Below are 20,416 nucleotides of genomic sequence, written 5' to 3'. Positions count from 1 at the left end.
ACAAGGCACTATTTACAATATCTGTTTAGTGTTTGATGGCAGCTATCATATATTATATAAGAGAGATTGAAATTTGTCAGTGTGGCATTGTTTGAGTTCATTCTGAACTGTGTGTCCATGTGGATAGATTGAAAAGAAATAAATTCTGCTCAAAACAACAACTGAAGCCAGTGTGCATTTCTCAAAAAGGCTGTATGTGGGCTTCACTAACCTGTATGTGCTGAAGGCCTCCCCTATTTGTTTTACAGTAATCAGTAATAAATTGAGTTAAGTCAGTTCAGACATGAAAATATACTAAATTGCCAAAAACCATTACAAACATTTATTTTTCATTCACCTGGTGTGAGCTTTTGCATGCATCACAGTTAATAATGACCTAATTTACATATTAAAGTATATTATACATATTATTATACATATTACAGCTCAGGGAAAGACGCCCTCTGTACATATGAGTAGTTTTCGCACATGACATTAGTGCAAACAAACTCAATATTTGCAAATCTGCAAAACATGTGGAGGCCTGCATTCAAACAGGGATAGACTGTGGTTTATTTGATTACTAGAGTAATTGATGTCCTTTATATAAACCCAGCATACAAAATTAATCTCTCATTAGGCTCAACTACTTTCTTGTTTTGCTGTTGGGGGAAAAAAATCCAAGAAGGGCTATGCAAGCTGATGCTCTTAGCAGCATGCAAATGAAGCTGGATGACTGCTTTGAAAACCACAGCATGTCTATGAACAAATATTGATTATTGTATTAGTATTTCACTTGTATCAGTGATTAATTTCAATGTTGGTTTGAAAATCTGATGTTGGAGTGTAAACAATGTCAATTCCTGAATTGAACGATGCTATTTATATTTTACTTTTTTTACCATAGTGCAGTTCGGAGAGTTTCTTTAGCCAAACCAAAACAAAGATTGTAGGACAGGACATGATACGATGTTGACATTTGTCCCCTCAACCTGTTTTTTTTGTACAGGTTGGGTGACTTGATAAATTTGACATGCTGTGGTGTTTCCATCCAATTACTGGAATTTTTCAGTAAGAAAGACAGTATTTGTATAGACTTTTTTTTTTAAGTGGGGCGACATTATCAAAATAGCTGGAAGCTAATCACTGCAGCTCTACATTATAAATAGAATTAAATTACACATTACGAGTGAGTCTGAATTCTAATTCTAATTAGTTATTTTCCACCGCTGTCAGTGGACGTACATTGACAGGCAGACATAAATAAGGCATCTCTGGCAATGTTGAATTTTTAATGCAACATCTCCCCTGCTGAGTAGCTCACAGTGGCCATTCAAATGTTGTAGGTCTCCATAACCACAGCGCCTAGAAACATCCTGTAGGGATCAGCTGTGCCTCTGTACAGACAAAGCTCCCTGGAAGCAAAACTTTCTAATTGTTATACACACAGGCTCATATTCAGGATCCACAGTTGTCAGTTACGCTTTTCAGTGAGCCGTCCATGAAGTGAACTTTCTTCTGGGAATGCAAATGGAAAGTTTTTCATTACACCAAAAACAACTATAACACGAGATCCTAAAACAGTGGTCTCCAATGGCAACCAAAGGTAATGACTGAAGGAGACTTGTTAACAAACTGAAAGTTGTGAATTGTTATTTTCTTACTTTTCTATTACATCATGGTTTACTGTAATATGTTAAGTTTATCTCATTAAGTCGTATGTTTAGACTGTTAGATAGGCTGCAGTTACAGTTACGCTGTATATTTTTTACTTGGAATGATCCTAAAGTATTATTTTGGACAGACATGGAGTCAAGTTTAGGTATACTTTAATATTCACTTACAGCATTGTAAATATGTGTCAGATGTGTCATATTTATTTTTTGTAGAGGGCAGACAGTGGTGGGATCCATATGAAACATCAAACAGAAGACAATTCGTCTACCGGCCAAACTCAGCTGCAGAGATATTGCTGTAAGTTGTATTTATGGGCTTGTGTGTTTGTTTGTGTTGGTGTGTAATTGTATGTCTGTATTGACGCATATGTAGGTGCCCAACATCAACTTCATTTATAGACTCCTGTTCACATTCTGGACCTTTTGGTTCAACTGTGTACAACAAGGATTTTTGCTGGAAGGAAGCCTGTAAACCTGAATGCATCCGCACAGGAACAGCATCAGGGCAGAGGAAAAACAACCCGCATCCCAGTCAGGTTGGTATTTAGGCTGTGTGATCTTAATTTTTACATTTTTAGTTGATTGCTATGTTTGACCTCTCACGGTGTATTGTAACCTTTAAGTCAAGCCATTTCTCCCAAGGCTTTCATGATGTGGAGGCTGCCTAGAGATGCAGCACAAAGCTTTGAATATGTCGACTTACCTTGGAAATGTCCCCCGTCTGAGGGGGAGATTCACAAGGCTGTGACAGCACAGTACCGCTCCACCTACAGATGTGACTTCATGAGTATGCGTCAAGGTAGGACAAGTCTGTTGGTTGAGCCTTGTTAAGCATGTCAGAACAACTGAACTGAACAGGCATGTCCGAATCAAACCATCAGCATTTCTCTCGACAGCTTATTTTTCTTTCTTGTTGTGGAACTTGTTTGACAGGAGATGACCACGATAATAACCCAGAAAGAAAACTTATATCTAACCACAGGCGCAAAGTGCCTCCCTCTACTGACACAGAGATGAGGGACAACTACCGCCAGCCAAAGCAAAGACCTGAAATGCTGCACTGCAGCATGAATCCTAAAGTGGCCTGTCGTGGTATAGGTACTGAAAACTTGAAGTAAGGTGTAAACACAATCAAGAGCGCTTGCAATTCACCAGTCCTAACGATTCCTATCTGTTCATTATCCTCTGTGTGCTGCAGTTCCAACTGTTGTGCAAAGGCACGTCCAGGCTCGGCAGAACAGATCAGATTTGACAAACTACGACAGGTTTTGTGGAAAGAGAGTAACTAATGTCACACGTGTGATGAAGTCTCTGCTGCCGCAGGAGCTGCAGCAGTTACATGGAGTTTTGCCTGTGGAGGGTCAGCATCAACTTCTGCCTTTGAATGTTTGAGTAAAAGGTTGTTACTGATTTTGATTGTGACAGATGGATTCATTTATGTCTTTTCGCTTTGCAGAAAAGGAGGCTGTAAAAACAATTCTGAGAAAAGATGCTTACGCAAACAACAAGGAGAAGGTGGATAAACTTCCAGAAGTCGTGCTTAATTCATGCTCTCCAGACTGGATATCAAGCTGGCCAGGACCTCTCTGAACTTTATAATTCATGTTTGTTTATTTGTGTTTGTACTTCATGCTAATGATAATACATCGTAAATTGAAACTGGCTTGCAGAATTAATTTATTGTGTCATCTCTGTGTTGAATTTGTGTGATAATTAAACACCTCCACATGATGAAAAGATATTTGTCTGCCTTCATGTTTGATCTCCCGCATATTCTGCTATCTGACATTATGCGGCCTGGTCTGCAGTTCGATAACAAGGCGGGATAAAACTTGTTATATTGATTTCATTTAATTAGTCATTATCCTCTTTTGCAGTGTAAACTACTCTTTTTCCAAGTCTATCAAACAGGAATGTTAATGATGCTTTTGTTGGTGCTGTAATAAAAATGTAAAAAAAAAAAATGCATTCATGAGATGAATTAAACGATAATTACCTGAAAATTGCTACACCAGTTAACAGATTTAAATAAGATTTAAGATGGTGACTAAGCTGTTTTCTCTCAAAGTGCAGAGTCTTGTCTTTGGTTTTGTAGTCTCAGTTGTCACTCTTGGTTTCTTAGTTACCATGGGGCCACCTGCTCTGCTCAGGTGTAATGTTAGAGTGAGTGTCAGGTGAGATCTGTCTGATTAACATCTCTGTGGAGGTCAGACTGAGGAAATGTGCTGCACTAAAGTAGGTTTCTTACATCACATCAGCCTCTGAGATACACCATCTAAAAAGGATGCCACTGGGGAAAAGGATTCGCGCTTCTTCAGCTTCAGGAAGATTAGAAACACGAAATGTGACAAGGTAGTCTGCTTTGTTGCTTGTTGTTCTTCTTACTAAGAGTTTGATTCCAGTTCAATGCTACTTTTATGTTAATGTTATGGGTTTTACGTCTAGCAAAGTCATACTGGACGTGCTTGAAGCCTTGCCTTGTTTGTCTATTATGTTTAGAAAATGTTTACAGTTGCCATGGTGATTGAGTTGCCATCTGTGGCAGCACTGAGCAGTTACTATGTAATACAGGAAGTCTGCTCACCTGGAACTCATAAACAGATTGCCCTGTGTTTTATAACAAAGATAAAAATGCTTGCTACTACGAGTAATTAAAGACACCATAACATCCTTCTCATATAATTTCAATGAGAGCCAAAACAATATTCATCCCTTTACTATAAGGACAGTGCATGCATTTGATCATAATAACATCTTAAATCCTGCAGCATCCTCTCTGAACTGGGGAGAACAGAGGAGAGGATGAGAAACAGCTCTGGGCCAGGTAGTCGGGGTGAGAAAGTCACAGATGACTTCTCAGCTGCACCAAGACGAGTGGGTGTCAGCGAGGACAGAAAACAGCAGCCTGAATGGTTGATTCGAGAGCTACTGAAACAGAACAGGCGAAGACACTCTGTCACACTCGGAGACCGGGCTCACACGATGAGACGACAGCATCACAGCACTGACTTAACTCACAGCCTCTGCAGCCTCCAGGTAAAATTTGTAACACGTCTATTTGAAAGTGAAATCAGATAAGTAAGTAATCAATAAGGTGATCTGCTTAAGGCTATCTGCATCTGAAAGGAGTCCTAAATCTGCATTATTTCAGTGCCATGGTAGATTTTCACCATTTCTCAATCATGCTTTCTTAAAGTTGCTGCTTTTATCCTCAAGGTGTCACTAGAGTGTTACATTGTTACACTTGCCAGTTTAGACTCTCTCCAAAGTGCTTCAACTCAACTGTAGCTAACACATATCTCACCAGCAGCAGAATGAATGTAAGCTAATGCCAAAAATGTCGCTCTAAATCAAGCTGATGATCAATTTACTCACAGTCTGACAGCACATCAGGCAGAACAATCTGTTCCAGAGCCTGGGACGGCCATGTTTCAGGCCAAAGTAAACCAAACAGAGATGCTGAAGCCAAATACTTCAAAAGACCCTAGTAGATTCAGATCCAAGCTTTCAAGCTGACAAGAATGATGGAATGATGTCTGGCACAAATTCGCCAGCCAAAGTTTGCCGGTTGCAGTTGCAGATGTCAGTCACACTCCCATGCTCATTGTAATGAGCAACGTGCCATAACAGATTAGGTGGAACAGGCTCAGGAGTTCAAAGTTATGCGGCTCTAATAAAGGGATTTGGAGCACAGTCGAGGTTACGTGAACACTTTCAGTACCTCCATCACCCCGACTGATTAAACAATTATCTTGACATTTCAGGATATACCGTAGGGAAACCTCAAACCTAGTTACATCCATGAGGAATTAAGCTGTTTATCCCTGTTATTTATTAATGATAGATCAAAGAATGTCATGGATCGAGGACCCGTTGCTAGGAAACCGTGGGAAATTGAAGAGAGGCCATTAACATAGAGAGCATGGCCTGTCATATGGCCTTCTCAGAGACATGACAGGGCTAGTGGTGGTCATTACAGATAGTCATTAATACTCAGAGGTGGAGTCCTAATCATGTGTGTTGATAATTAAATGGTGTTCAGTGTAATAATACAATCTCCTCTTTCACCTTGGTTTGTATTTTTAGCACTTTTAGACTTTATGCGTGGTGGATTTGAGTGGGCTAAAAGAAAATTTTGCACTTGTAATAGTCATCATCAACCTGCATGATTCGGCTCATGTAAAAATAAAATGTAATGTCACAATTTTTTCTTCTTTTCAAAAAGATTGATGAGACAATTTCACTTGACAACCTCCAGAAACTGAAACTAGCATTCGAGGTAAATGGCACAATCACCCTGAGAGTCTGGTTATGCATTTCTGAAACATCTGACTGTATTTTTTTCCTTGTAAAGGAGTTTGAAACGGATGGCTTGAGATCCACTGATGCGAAGAATTTTGGACGTATAGTGAAGAAGTGTTTGGGTTTGTCTAACACAGTAAGACAGCGTGACATTTCTCTTTATATCTCACTCTCTCCCAGTCCATCATCTCTGTGTTCTCTGTGTCTTGCTTCTTTGCAATTAAGAACAAGCCTCGGCAATTACCTGACTAATTTGCAATGAGTGTCACTGCGCTTCAGTCTTTTGTTCTTTGAATTTCACAGAGCAATGCACAGATTCAAGGGTTATTTAAGAAGATTGATTATTCAGGCCATGGAAGGATTTCATGGGTGAGATGAAATTCATATTTGTTCCTTTTTATTCAGTGTGAGGTGTGAACCTCTTCATGCATGCTAACCAGGATTCTGCAATAAAAAAGTTAGGCCACTATGAAATATGTTGGTGTTATTTTGGCAGCTGAAATTCAATTAAGATTTGTGGAGTAAGTGCAACTGAACACAGTGATTTGAGTTAAATCAGCTTTTGTTCTACGTTGCCTGTGTACGCACATTTGTCTTTTGCTGACTCAAAGGCGATGGTTTCCCCCATAATAGCATCTATTGGTATTGACTCTTGACGCTTGACTTAAGTTTCAGTATCTGTTAAGTGTTTTTTTCTTTGGCTTGATAGTTTTTACAGGCTGTACTGATTGTCAAGCTAAAAAAATGACCCTGGTTTTTACATTTTTAAAAAGGTCATTAGAGGATATTTGTAGATATTTGATGTTATATTGGCATATGAGGTGTTTGTTAAAAAGAGTCTGAAAAAGATCTACAATGACAGTCAAAGACAATCCTCTTTAAGATACACATACGATATTTATCTGTCAAGTAGTTGCTTATATAACCATAATAACAATTTTATGACTGCATGTCAACCAGAACATTAACAGCTCTAACACTGAGTAATGTGCTGCAGGGCGACTTCTGCACACACATGCTGCAGGAGTATCAAGAGAAGCAGGAAACTGAAAGACGCATTAAGCAGGTGGCTTTCACTCTGCCAGCCACTATGAAGACATTGTCCAACAACATTCCCATCACCAACATCCACTCCACCCATGACGGCACCATCGTCACAGTGCGAGAAGACGGTTTTGTTTGCTGCTGGAGTCCTGAACTCAATCCCCTGATGACCAAACACATCTTTGTATGTTTTCACGTTCATGTGCATTTATGTTACTAAGACCAAAACCAACAATGTGTCAGACTCTTTTAATCAACAAAAACATACTTTAATTTTTTTTTATTAAAGCATTAGTAGACACTCGCTAAAGTTAAGTGAGAAATATTTTTGTTTGGGACTATTTCAAGTCATGATTATGATGATTAATACCCTTGGTGTTCTAGTGAGTATTAACAGCAGGAGCACGTGTTGTGTGACAATGACTCAAAATAAATTACAGTCCCCATGTTCATAATAATGAAGGAGCATGTCACCCGGTGCTCAATGATGTGGGTTTAATAGTGTTTGGGGAACAATGGAGGTCTGTTAATATGCAAAATACGATATATCAGGTTTAGGCTGTACAGGCAAATCTTGTTAGTAGGACCAATTATTTTTAAGGAATCTGTAGATGATAAGAAAAAACAAGAATATCACAGATTGACCCATTATTATATATATAAAGTGTCATTTTCTCAGTCCTCTCTGTTTAGCACAAAATGTCATCTACACTTTAGAGTATTTTGAACAAAATATGAGTAGGTCTGTTCTATTGGATTGCATCAAGTTATACAGTTGTTGTTTTATCTTCTCTCCTGTAGTTATGTATTACATTTGGTGAAGGTTTTTTAACATAATCGCTCATCATTTTTGTAGAACGAAGAACCTGCAAACAGAAAGTCAAAGTGGGCAAGTGATTTCACTCTGATGACAGAGTACAACAAGCTCATGATTGCAACGGGGTAATATGAGAAGAGGTTTAATAAAATGACTTAAAGACCAAATTATATTGATCACTCTCTTTAACTGCAGGTCCCAGGCTGCTGTTTATGGTGCATGTCTCTTCCTTATCTTGCAGGGACAGAGAGATCCAACTTTATGAGCTTTCCACTCTGGCTCCATATTGCCAGATCAATGCGCTGGACACGGTGCCTTTGACTTTAAACTACGGGTGAGCAACAAAACTGTATGTTAACATACCTTCCAAGTCTCACAATAAGTCCAAACAAGTGTGATAGTTTGTGTTTTTTCCTCATAGCTCTGCAGGCCCTGATAAATGTTGCATTCTGTATGGAGACACTGAGGTGGGACCTTTTGTTCAAATGCGATCCAATTATCAAACAAAAATAATTTATTATATATGCCACTTAATTATTCCTGGGTGTTTGTGTTTCAGGGATGTGTGACTATCATTTTAATATACTCTGTTGAAGACACCCTCAGGTAAATGTGCTTTTCTAAAGACTTTACACACATAACCACTGTTATTGTTCAGTTAACCTTTTTCTGAGTAAAAAAGCAGCAGAGCTGAGGAAGGTTTACTGAAAGTAAAAAGATACATTTGAATAGATACAATAACAAGCCTATACATTTCCTGAATAAGATAAAAATTGTTTTTGGAAGGTCAAGGCTAATTTTTGAATTCATTCATGAGGCGACATAATGCAGTTTTCATCATTTCTTTATGATATAAGAAGAATGTTTTGATTATATCACAAGCTTGAAATATTGAGCTTCGATGTGCAGATATTTGGAGCTGTACAAGGAATATACATTTAGGACTAAAATGTCTGGTCTTGATTTATTTGAAACAATTGCAAATGTATCTGATGTTGTTGTTTTCTTGGGGCTGTGAAAACCTTTGGGAATATTTTTCTTTTGTGACGCGCAGTATGTATTAGTTGTTCCAGTGAGTCAGTATTTAGTGATTCATTCACTGGCGGGTCATTTTGCACATGTATTGTGGCCAGCAACATGGAAAAGGATCTGATGTTGTTTTTCAGTTAAATGTTTCTCCTTTCAGTCAGGATGAAAACATATATTTGAGTTCACTCCATGTCTTTGACAGGCGTCATAGTGCAGTTATTCAGTTCTGATAATGGACCAGACTGAAAAATAGCCCTGTTGAAAGTCGTATTAGCAAAGCCATTTCAAAGATGAGATGTGACCTTGAGGTTTAGGTTTAGTTTAGTTCAGTTCAGTTTAGCTCTTTAGGTTTTCCAGTCAATAAAATATGATGTGTTCTGTACATATTCTACCCAAGGCTGTATCAAAAATGTGAAATGTGATTCTACGTCTCAACGTCTCTTTTTGTAGATTATGGAATGAATTGCCAAAGATTGAAAACATACCCAACATCACCATCGACAATGCAGTGCTTTCTCCCAATGTGACATTTGTCAGATGGAAGGTTCATCAGGACTGGGTGACACAGGTGACATTTCTCTCTCTCTCTCTCTGTATGTATTTGTACTTCCCTATAATATAGTAAGTTACCAAGTGACAACTCACAGTACCTGCAGACGCTGTGTAACAATAAATATACTTGTTATGTAGAAATAATCTTGAAATAAAGACAGCAACGAACTCTTCTCTCTATATTTAGGCGAAATACTTTCAGAGTTATCAAGCTGTTGTCTCCTCATCCAGTGAAGAAACTGCGTCTCTTGTTATAGGTAATTTCTCTTTGGCTTGTTTCATTTGTTTTTTTGGCACCATCAGGCCACCCACACTCATTATCGAGACTTAGACTGTTTGTTCTATATGTGCATGCTGTTGTTGACTTTTCTGTGATTTAAGTATTTATTTATTTATTTATTTTAATGACACATGCTGAAGTTGAAAAGAAAAATAAATGAAAAGTATTTTGGTCTTTCACTCTACAATGTGCAGTAATTAAACTGTGTGTTGAACGTTCGGCAGCCTGATGGGAGAGCTGTGAGGGATGACTCTTTATGACTCATCTATCACAAATTCACCAATCAATGCCAGCATGTTTGTGTGTGTGTGTGTGTGTGTGTGTGTGTATGTGTTCGTGTCTGTATGTGTGTGATCGCCCATGTCCACTTGCCAGCTTGGTCATTTATTCTGGTAATGACTTGCCCTTGCTCCAAACAGCATGTTTTGATCGATGCTCATGGCCTTGTAATAAAACGCTTTTTGTTTTTTTTCCTTCTTGAGGCCGTGTGCTCCCTTTAACGGCCGCTGAGCAGCAGCTGACCGAGATCAGAGAGGCCTGCTATGAAGGTAAAACCAAGAAAATGCAACTAAGTTGGACACCACAGATCCGGGCATCATGTGACCAGACAGTTTTCAGCATCCACAAAGGCGTCAAGACGTTTGACCTTTGTCAGAAGCACAGCTTGTTGATCACTGGAGGCATGGACAGGCTCATACGCATGTGGAACCCGCATTTTTCTGGGTGAGGAACCAGAATTCATTGAGCTTTCTCCAAGATGATTGACATGAACTTCAAAGGCCACTTTCTTTTTAGGAAGCCAACTGGTATTTTGAAAGGCCACTGTGCTCCCATCATCTACCTCTGCATCTTCTCAGAGCACAGTCAGATCTACTCTGTCTCCACGGACAGCACTGTGAAGGTGAATCACATTTGTTTTCCCCCCAAATGGACGTTTCAAATTCTTCAAGCATTACACTTCAGTAAAATCTTAAGTGCAATACTTGAGCTTTAAAGCTTACTTTTAAAATTTAGGCTTTACACATAAATGTATGTTTAGTTTATAAAACATGATGCAAAATTCCAGATTAAATAACACAGCAGTACAGAAAGCAGTATACATTTATTGAACCGGCTATAGTGTTTAAGTGCTGCTTGCATACATTAATAATGATGATCCAATCAAACTGTCAAACACTGACAGGAGCATGATAAGTACGTTAACCTTTGAGTTATGTTATTGCTCATACTTTTACTTTCCTTCCCTGCTTGGAAGGAGACGGTGAAACAAGGGGGTTGAAATCAGCAACTACACCACGATGTCTCTAAATCTTACACACTGCAATGCTAGATTTCTACTTGTCATGCAGTATTCACTCAACGTGGTTATAGTAAATGTTCACCTGCTCCCATTTCAGATCTGGGATATTCAGGATGAGTGTTGCCTGTTTACAGCAGACACCAAAGCAAGCAGGATTCATGGTGACATATCCGCATGCTCGTATTCCTCTGCTATGAAATCCCTTTACGTTGCAGCAGACTGTATGGCTGTGCTCTCCCTGAAGATAAGGTTTGCTGTCATGCCTTTGTGCTTTATTCATAATAGAATCAAATGTACTCTGAAGATATTCTGGAAATATTCCTCCACTGAGCTAATTTAAGGACGATGGTCTGGTTCTATAAAGACAGCTGATGATTTTGAAGATTTCCTCTTAAGGGATTAGAGATGTCACCTGTACTGTACCATAACGATACACAATTTATGATATGTTTCTCTACAGAAAAACTGAACCTCCTTAATATCTATCTCCCTGTTATTCATTTTGTTATTTTTATTCCGCTGTAAGGCCACGGCTTCACAGCCGTCTGACCGTTTCACATAATGAGCCTGTAATGTGCTGCAGCTACAGCGAGGAGTTTCGTCAAGTTGTCAGTTGCAGTGAAGGCTCTGTGAGTAAATTAGACAACATTACAGACAGAGATGTTCACAAGTTTACATTTTCACTAAAAATAAACCCAGTGCTTCTCTCTAGAATATAGAATTAACTCCAGATGTTGCTGCTTTCAGGTGATGAAAGTCTGGGATTTAAACACTGGCCGTCAGGTTTTTGAGTTTGGTGGCACACACGACCTGTCTGTCATCACGTGCATGACTTTTGACCACAAAGGGAGGAGGTACAGCACATGAAGCATTTTGTCACTTTTCATAAAATATATTAAGTCACGTTATCACAGTACATATGTTACTGTGTTTGTAGACTGATCACAGGGGCGAGAGATGGTTGTCTGAAGATCTGGAACTTCAGCAATGGTCAGTGCCTGAAGACACTGAAGAAAGGTATGTATTATAAGTCTGTGTCACTGCCTCAAAACTAAAGGTTTAAACTATTCAGTCATTGTGAAAAATCACTTTCAATCCTTCCTGTAGATGGTGAATGTCACGAGGTGTGCGACTGCATCTTTGTGAAAGTTCACAGGAATTTGTGAGTAATGATGTGATATTTTGCAAGCGTACTTTGTGTCAGTATAAATTTTATTCCATGTTTGTACTTTATGTTTGAAGCTATGTGATGTCTGTTGGCCGGGACCGGAAGATTGACATTTACTCGGTGAGTACAAAAGAAAAGGACATGAGTTCCAGCTATTCTTTGTCAGTTGAGTTTCACAAATCCCATTCCAATTATTTCTCCAATTCCCCCATCCCTCCATTGTATTGCATCACATTTGCATTTGTTTACATTGTTATTATCAGCTGAAATCCATTCTGAGACAGCAAGAAGTCAATTGAGAGTTCATGTCCCATACTATATATAGATATGCTGTTTTGAATTTTATTATAAAACAGGACAAATGAGAAAGTAGTGTACTCATTTTTCCTTCATGGCGGACAACACGTCCTTGTCATTGTCTGGTTAATGAGAATTTTAGGAACAACAGCAAAATAAAATAACGACAACAAAATACTATGAAAACGTAAAATGTCTCCTGTGCATCTGTATTTTGTCAGGATGTGCCCGAGGACCTTCATCACGTCCAGAGGCCGAAGCCTACGTGGCAGGATGATCTGGTGATTAATGAACCCAAAAGCTTGGAGAAAAGACGGTTAAGCAGACCAAAATAATAAGTAGTTCAGCAGGCTCTGATTGAGAGTTTGTATACCCCTGGTGACATTTATTTCGGGCAGGCTGGATGACAGCGGTAGAAACATTGGATGGATTCAATCATTATTCCTCGATTTTTTAAAAAGCACAGCTTTCTGTGCTGAGAGTGAAAAAAGGACAAATTGGGTTGTGAATCGAATGCATGATCAAAAACACATCAGGAAACCGCACAATGTGTTCTAGCTATGTACTACTCAATTACCACCATATTCATCTATTTCATCATGGGAGAAACACACAGTCATTTGATATGTTTATTTAAGTGATATATTCACCAGACAAATACTGTGCTTTTTATTTGACAGTCATGGTTACAAGCCTCCTGCGGAGCTTAACAAAACATATGATCACGCAGTTTATATTATAAATCAGTGTGCATGATATTGTGGCCAGTTCTGCCCATGCTCAGCCTCAGTCACTGGTGCTTTGAAGATAAACCATCCCTGCTGGGTCTGCGTTCATATAAGACGGACACACCGAGGACACTGTAGTCTTTGGTCCTAAGAATCGTTTTTTGCTGACTGGCTGAAAAGCTCAGACAGAGATGGGTAACAGAGCTTCCCTGATCTCTGCCCTACTGTGCAGCATTGCCTGCAGAAAAAAAAAGTTAACTCAAGCAGTGATTTACCCCATCCCCCTTTTTTATTTCTCCCTCTTTTCTCATTCTGTGTCTCTCATTTTTAAGAGCTTTTGTTCTGAAATGAGCTTTTATAAATGTGCCAGCTTCATGTACCGATATTGCATTTATGGTATCTAGACATTGATGTAATCTATATAATATAACATATAATATTGATTGCTATTTTTTTTCTCCCATGCACATCACTGATATATTCACATCACATAGCTTTCCTTTGTGTTGGAGTCCCAGAGCAGCCAAGCTTTGACCTGTCAGCATACCTGTAGTTTATGACAGGCTCTGCTCCAGTGCTGTCACTGAAATGTGAAGATGGTTTCATCATTCACTCAGTTCAGAACACAAGGGGTGCACCTAATGCCTAACACATCTCCACTGTTGTGTCATATACTATGGTTACATCAGTATTTTGAGCCGCTGTCATTTTTTTCTCGTTTGCACGTAAAATCCCATCAACAAAAATAAAAGTTTAGACACATGATTATTGTGTACACAGAAAGCTAGTTCAAGAAAAAATGAAATCCTTGATCCTCTGAAATGTCACGGTATTATAATGCGGAGCACGTCAGACATCTGCTAACACCACTGATGTTCTTCAGGGATTTGTCATCATTGATTTGTTAGAGTGGGTTTTACATTTGGCAAACATATCGTCGTGAAAGACGCCATTGATTTCATTTGATTACTGACCTTTACACTGCAATATTTCCTCAAGGTAAAATCAGGCAAAGCTGAATATTTTTCCACCACTAGTGTATCAACGAGCAACAACCACAGTGATCCTAGTTGCTCTGTGAGGCTGTACTGAATGCTAACACACTGATGTTTAGATCATATAATATTAATCTTATTTCTTAGTTCAGTGTGTTAGCATGCGAAAAATTTTCTAATAAAATCCAAAGAAGTACAGCTGAGGCTAATGGGAATATAAATAATAGTTGATGGCCGTGCTGGAGGAAAAGTGGGTAACAATTTACAATAATGGTACAAATGATATACTTCCATAATGCTCAAAGCTAAAGTAGGCACAGTGGGAGGAAACTAGAGTGCTTGCAGTTAGACAGGCAGGTAGGCGTCATTTCATTCATCCAGCTGGCTATGATAGAATAGATTTTTATAGAATTGTATATGGTACAAAATAACACCGGGAGCTCTGCTTTAAAACATTTAATAACCGCTCCTGATCATTAAAAAATCACCATCTAAAATAATCAATGCCACCTCATGCTCTCCAGGCTGTACAGCCAGTCCCCAATAATATCAGACAGTAGATTACAGTCCCTTTACCCAATCTTTCACCTGTATAATGTTGTCAGGCTACCTCTGACAGCAGAGAGCAGTTGTCGCTTATGCGAGCTGCAGGAGAGAAAATGGATTGTATAATGGTGTATGATCCTTCGGAGGAGGTGACGCTGAGTCGCCTTCCATCTCTTTCATTATGACTGGTGGTTCCACTCACCCACAAAGAGGTCCATTAACAGAGCAGTAAGATTGCATTACAGTGGCCAGTAAGAAAAGTGACCCCTCTGATTATCTACAGAGCCTTCTCTTTAAATTGTTTTTCATTAATGGCCTACATAAGGAAGATCAATGGCTGCTTCTATATATATCGGTCTCTTTCGCTCCATCGAGACTCTGATTGACTGAATTTTTCTGTTCCTCCAGATGGTCAGTGTTGTGTTGCAACCCATAAAAAATTTAAAACATGGCCCAGTTCAGCTAAATATTTCACTTTGGCTTCGAATACAATTCACATTAAGTTAAGTCAGAAATGCCATCTGCTTTTCCTGATCTGTGTCTCGCTGCAGCGTCAAAAATATTCCTGTTCAGATCAGTGAGAAACAAGCACCTAAAGCACAAGATGAATCACGGTGTGACGCGAAGTGGCAGGAGTAATGTTTGGCTTGTCTGCTCGCTCCAGGATCTGACATCAAGTCAGTCATTGATCTAAAATGTGTGACACACTCAGACAGAGTACTGTAAGCAAAATGAAGAGCTCAGTGAAAACTCTTTGACGGTCATTTATGGCTTGAAACGATCCACGATTCGTCCCTGCTCACTGCTAATGAGACTCCTCAGCCCTCCAGACATTCCCTTGAAGTTTTTGGTGTACAGACTGGTGACCTTCACAATGTTCATTTATTCTGTGAGGTGCGCAAACTCCTTAAGTTTAAAGAACTTTTAGGAAATACACTTATTGGAGTTAAATGAGAAGATTAATACTTCTACCTACTACCTACTTATATAAAGTACCACCAGCAACACAGAATGAAGACTAGATAAAGAAGAACATAGCTTGGCTATGCCCAAAATAACCTGTAATAAACAAAGATATAACATTAGTGAGCATTAGATGAAATCGAAATAAAAATTACTGTGACCTGTTGAGCTGCAAATTCATTTTGCCATGATAGATATAGAAATAGATATATCAATTAACTTTTAATCCTGTAATCTATATCTAGAGACTCACATTTCCATTGTCTTTCCTTAGAAAAATGGCCATAAGGATGACATCCTTTGTGTGGCACACTGTCCTCCATCTCTCATAGCCACCGGCAGCTATGATGGAGAGATTATAGTGTGGAACGTGGTTTCTGGACGAATCCAGTGTCGGCTCGTCAGCCCCGTTCTTGCTGAACAGCAAAATATTCAAGGTGATTTTGGAGCTTCGAAGTGAATGATATATGTGTTCAAATAAAAACTCTGATGTGATTAAAATAGTGCATTTGTTGATGTTTTTGTCCGTTTCACAGGACTGGATACAAGTGTTCCAAGCATCATGTTCCTAAAGAACTCCAAGTTACGGCAGTTTAAGTCGGCTACAGCTCTCCTGTCGTCCGGGGCCATGGGTCAGTGTCATGAATGCTCTAATTACAGTGCATGACTGCACTTTACAGGCTTCCATGAGGTCGGTCAATATTTTAATTAGTATTTTCTCTTTTAAAGGTTGTATACATCTCTGGAGTGTGATCAGTGGCGGGAAATATATGGGCAGCTTCAAAGCCGTAAGATATTTAACTCAACAATATTTCTTTTAAAACTGCTGATAAACCAGAAAAATCATTTGTGGTGCACTGTTTCTTGGCTTAGTTTTAGCAGTACCTTCCTTGCAGGTACAAGATGCAAATCAGGGACCCGCAATACTGGGAGGTGGGTGAACATGGGGACACAAAAGCTAAAACATGCTCGTATGAATTTGCAAGAGGCAAAATGTGTCTTTTTTGGGCAATAAAATTGTTAATATTTTACACAAAACAAGATCTCTGGTTTGTTGTCAAACCTCATTTGTGTTTTGTTACCTAGCAACAGCTTTAAAGTGCTCTTTTTTTCATGTGCTTTCATTATGATTAGTTTCTACAATTTGTTGCCGGACACATTTATTATAATAAATGCCATATTTTTTGGAATAGACTACTGTCTTGGGGAATGTATTAAGTCTGTCTGTCTGCGGGGAAGGTAACATTAACTCACCGCAGGGGAGATAACTGTTTGGTGTTAGTATTTGAGCGGAAGAGAATCATTGCCTGATAATGAATATGAATAGTCGGTGATGTGCCGGCACGCTATGATTGAAAAGTACGTCTTACATATTCATTTTTATGTCCGTGTTGCAGTCTAGATTTCAGCAAAAGATTACAAAACTGGCGAAAACAGACGAGGGCACACTGCTGTATGCTGCTGACCGAATTGGCTACATCTATGTTTACAACATGGAGCAGTTTGCCCCTGAGCAAAAATCACCAAGAGGTCAGCTGCATTTTTTTTCCCTTTGCTATTGATTTGATGCAACACACAGCGAAAATATAAAGTCTATTAGAACCTGTAAAATCTTTGTTCCTGTTTGAATCTTTCAGCTGAAAACTTCTGGCGTGCCCACACCAGCAGAATAACTGGGTATGTAAAACACAAATTCACTTCATCATGGTCAAACAAATTTATCAGGCCACTGTACTCAAACAGATATCAGGCACTGGGTTGTGTCCTTAACTTTTTCATAGTACATCCTCTGCTCTGTGTTGTCGGTGGCCGCAGCAGCAGCGTAACTTCCCTCTGCTGCAGTAAAACAAAGTGTAGAAGAGACTGTGTGTGGGAAGCTCTTAAACAGGCTATCAGTATAGGTGAGCTGCTGGCCGGGAGGATCTGCCATCAGACGTACCAGCGAGTGGATTATTTAGTGTTCTGCCAAAAATGCCTTCTCCCATTTTATCTCATGTCTCTTTATTCTGGTCCAGCCTGCAGATTGTTGACAATGATCAAGTGGTGCTTACCTCATCCACCGACTGCACTGTGCGCCTTTGGAACGCACATGGAGAATTCATAGGTGGGTGTTATTTTGTATCTGCCAATCCCTGCTTTCAAGACATTATCTATGTTCATGCAAATAGCATTCATCTTGAGCATGCTGCAGTGATTAAGGTGGAAATTATGTTATTTATGGGTGTGTTCATTTCAGTGGGGTGGTACATATGGCTGGATTAACCTGCAAAGGGACTCTGGGGTAAAAATGAGCTGTTGTACCCCTATGGTCCCCCGCTCCCTCCCACTCTCTGTGCGTTGTGTTTATGCCCTGTCACCTTCAAGTACCCATCAAGTACAAAGCACACAGCAAACTACATGGCAGCTTAATTATGTTTTGCCCAGAGAGCTGATGAACAACCAATACTCCTGCGTGGGAACACTACCTGGCCCCAGGTTTACAGCGTGTCAATTACATTTTGTTAATAGCATAGATTAATTTTGAAATATGCACCATGTAAGCAGAATATTAATTAAATAAATAAATTTCCGACATTCAGTCAGGTAGTGAAGCAGGGCCTGCCTAAAGGACATAACATTTTAGTGGAAAATGTGATTTTTCTCATTGCAAACAAACAAATACATTTAAATGATTCCTGGTACAGTGAACACAGTGAACCAGGAGCCAGAGCCCTTAAAGGAATCGTTAAAACAGGATGTTTTACTGAGCCCAGCCAAGAAATGGTCCGGCACATAACGTCCATAAAGGCTCAAATTTTCATTTTACGGTTTGGTGATTGTACCGTTTAAACAAAGGGGGTATGACATGTTAGTTGGTGAGCTGTAGAGATGCTGGTTGGTGAATTTAGTTACTTTGGGTTCGGAAACTCCTGCTGCTGCTCCTGTCTGTGTGCTAAGCTAAGCTCACTGGCTGTAGTTGTATATTTAATGCACAAACATGGGAGTGTTGATGTTAAACTGTTCCTTTAAACAGCTGTCAGTCGGTTGGTAGTCAAACCTCAGTGTACATCCACTGCATCTCTCACACAACTCATTATCAGTGTTTTTGTCAATGATTGTCAGTTTTGCCCACTGCAGGCAGAAAAACTGGAAGAGAGATTCACAATATCTGGATATTCTTGCACACCTTTTTGAAAAGTAGTTGCACATGAGGGAATGTCATTAAATTGCACAGCTGTGTGAAAGCAATAATTTGGCATTTATTTTTCAACCTGACTCATACTACTTTGGGGATAAAGATCACATTTTTCTGTGGCTCTGTAGGATGTGTGCTGCACATTGGAGCACTGCTGCAGAGAAGTGATTTCAAATGAATTCAGACAATGTGACATTTTAAGATGCCGCAGTTTTCACTGTGTCACATTCTTTCAGCACCATGTCGTGCGATTCGGCAAAAAAAACGTTAAAATGGAGAATTTGGTCTTTATCCGCAGGGACATTTGGACAGTCTGAGAGCTGGAGTGTCCACATCTCCTCTTCTTGGAAACATCCTGCTGTCCCCTATGAGATTCTGATCGATCCTCTGAGTTTACCAGAACATGCAATACTGAATTTAAAATCAGATAAATCCGACAAGACTGAGGATCAAAGAACTGAACTAAAGGTGAGCTGCGGTACTTCAGAAATGATTATCTGAGCTCTCTGAGTTATGTTTTTCTCTTTCTCTTTTTCTCTCTAAATGTTTAACTAAACTGAACTTTGCCTGCTCTTCTTGCGGCATAATTGCAGTCAGGGACGCACAGCGAGCTGAGACATCCTGCAACATCGACCAGTGACGCAGACATTCAGCAAGATTAAAATTGTGTTTTACCCAGAGGACCACAAGAGTGTGTGAGTTATATCCATTACAACAGCAAAGACTACCGTACATATGCAATGCAAGTCTTACACCAGACTCAGCTTCAAAAATGACAGATTTATATTTAGAGTGAGTGTGTCTTGCATTTCAGGCTCTGCCATGAAATTGTCAGGCACACTAACAAGCTATTGGAGCAGTGCACTCTGAAACGCTTTGATACTGTGGAGTCCCCAAACAGCCTTGTAAGACCTGACCTCTCCCTCGCTCGTATTGATCCTTTCATAAGCAGTGCTGAGGAACTGGAGTTAAGTGAATAAGATGAAACTGTATTGATCACAGTTTGGAAACTGGGTCATTGCGGCACCCCATGCTACATAAAGAAAGAGCAAGGAAAATTAAGTAGAATTAAATAATCGTGAGAATTTAAGCTACAAAACCAGACTGTAAAACAATGGATGAAATTAACGTGTTGAAGCAGAAAATGTGACAATAACTGAACAGATTTAATTAATCCAAATAAGTCTGCAAGAGATGCTCGGAAGGTTTTGCAGGATCTACAGCTGCTCACTTTAAATAGGAAGCGGGGTAACCTGCTTTCCTGTGCTGTTCCACATAATCGATCTTATTTGCATTCTGAAACAGACACAAGTAAAACAAGTGAAAACAGGTTGGGAACTCCTCACCATGATGATAACTTTAACATTCATGACTTCAGACTGTGAGAAAGTGCACATTTTCCTCAGTACTATCACTGAGACTGGATCAGTTTAGTGAGTGATTTTCTACAAAGACACACAAACAAGTCAAGCAAGACAAAGAGACTGATTTACGGTTATTACAACTTGGGCAAATATACAATAAATATAATTTTTTTTGCAGACATCAATGGTCATATCTAACAT

The 20,416-nt window shown here is 39.3% G+C and overlaps 2 protein-coding genes across 2 annotated transcripts; both read left to right on the top strand.

The window, feature by feature from the left end:
- Nucleotides 1-1,264: 1,264 nt before the first annotated feature.
- Nucleotides 1,265-3,245, top strand: tex26 (testis expressed 26). Its single transcript, XM_027280379.1, has 7 exons — nt 1,265-1,585; nt 1,869-1,953; nt 2,029-2,191; nt 2,298-2,454; nt 2,589-2,753; nt 2,854-3,015; nt 3,112-3,245. The coding sequence occupies exons 1-7, from the start codon at nt 1,573-1,575 to the stop codon at nt 3,243-3,245; spliced, it is 879 nt and encodes a 292-aa protein (XP_027136180.1). The 5' UTR covers nt 1,265-1,572.
- Nucleotides 3,246-3,755: 510 nt separating this feature from the next.
- wdr95 (WD40 repeat domain 95) lies at nt 3,756-19,870 on the top strand. Its single transcript, XM_027280378.1, has 29 exons — nt 3,756-4,007; nt 4,424-4,691; nt 5,881-5,934; nt 6,010-6,093; nt 6,261-6,326; nt 6,955-7,185; nt 7,858-7,943; nt 8,060-8,152; nt 8,240-8,285; nt 8,378-8,424; nt 9,298-9,415; nt 9,587-9,656; nt 10,162-10,402; nt 10,475-10,580; nt 11,077-11,228; nt 11,563-11,608; nt 11,727-11,833; nt 11,917-11,996; nt 12,087-12,141; nt 12,222-12,267; nt 12,666-12,725; nt 15,951-16,113; nt 16,213-16,308; nt 16,406-16,464; nt 17,074-17,206; nt 17,314-17,353; nt 17,692-17,780; nt 19,150-19,319; nt 19,445-19,870. Exons 1-29 carry the CDS (start codon nt 3,940-3,942, stop codon nt 19,511-19,513), a joined length of 2,943 nt encoding a protein of 980 aa, XP_027136179.1. The 5' UTR covers nt 3,756-3,939; the 3' UTR covers nt 19,514-19,870.
- Nucleotides 19,871-20,416: the final 546 nt, after the last annotated feature.

This window comes from Larimichthys crocea, chromosome VII (genome assembly GCF_000972845.2).
Source record: "Larimichthys crocea isolate SSNF chromosome VII, L_crocea_2.0, whole genome shotgun sequence".
In the NCBI taxonomy this organism is placed as follows: Eukaryota; Metazoa; Chordata; class Actinopteri; family Sciaenidae; genus Larimichthys; species Larimichthys crocea.
This window is presented reverse-complemented; position numbering and strand designations above follow the sequence as displayed.

What these genes read in the sequence shown, in the direction of transcription:
- tex26 (XM_027280379.1), top strand. An exon ending in CTTCATGAGTATGCGTCAAG is followed by an intron (nt 2,455 to 2,588) that starts GTAGGACAAGTC and finishes CTTGTTTGACAG; the next exon opens with GAGATGACCACGATAATAAC. An exon ending in TGGAGTTTTGCCTGTGGAGG is followed by an intron (nt 3,016 to 3,111) that starts GTCAGCATCAAC and finishes TTCGCTTTGCAG; the next exon opens with AAAAGGAGGCTGTAAAAACA.
- wdr95 (XM_027280378.1), top strand. Translation starts at nt 3,940, where the DNA reads ATGCCACTGGGGAAAAGGATTCGCGCTTCTTCAGCTTCAGGAAGATTA. An exon ending in AACTGAAACTAGCATTCGAG is followed by an intron (nt 5,935 to 6,009) that starts GTAAATGGCACA and finishes TTCCTTGTAAAG; the next exon opens with GAGTTTGAAACGGATGGCTT. An exon ending in CTACGTGGCAGGATGATCTG is followed by an intron (nt 12,726 to 15,950) that starts GTGATTAATGAA and finishes GTCTTTCCTTAG; the next exon opens with AAAAATGGCCATAAGGATGA.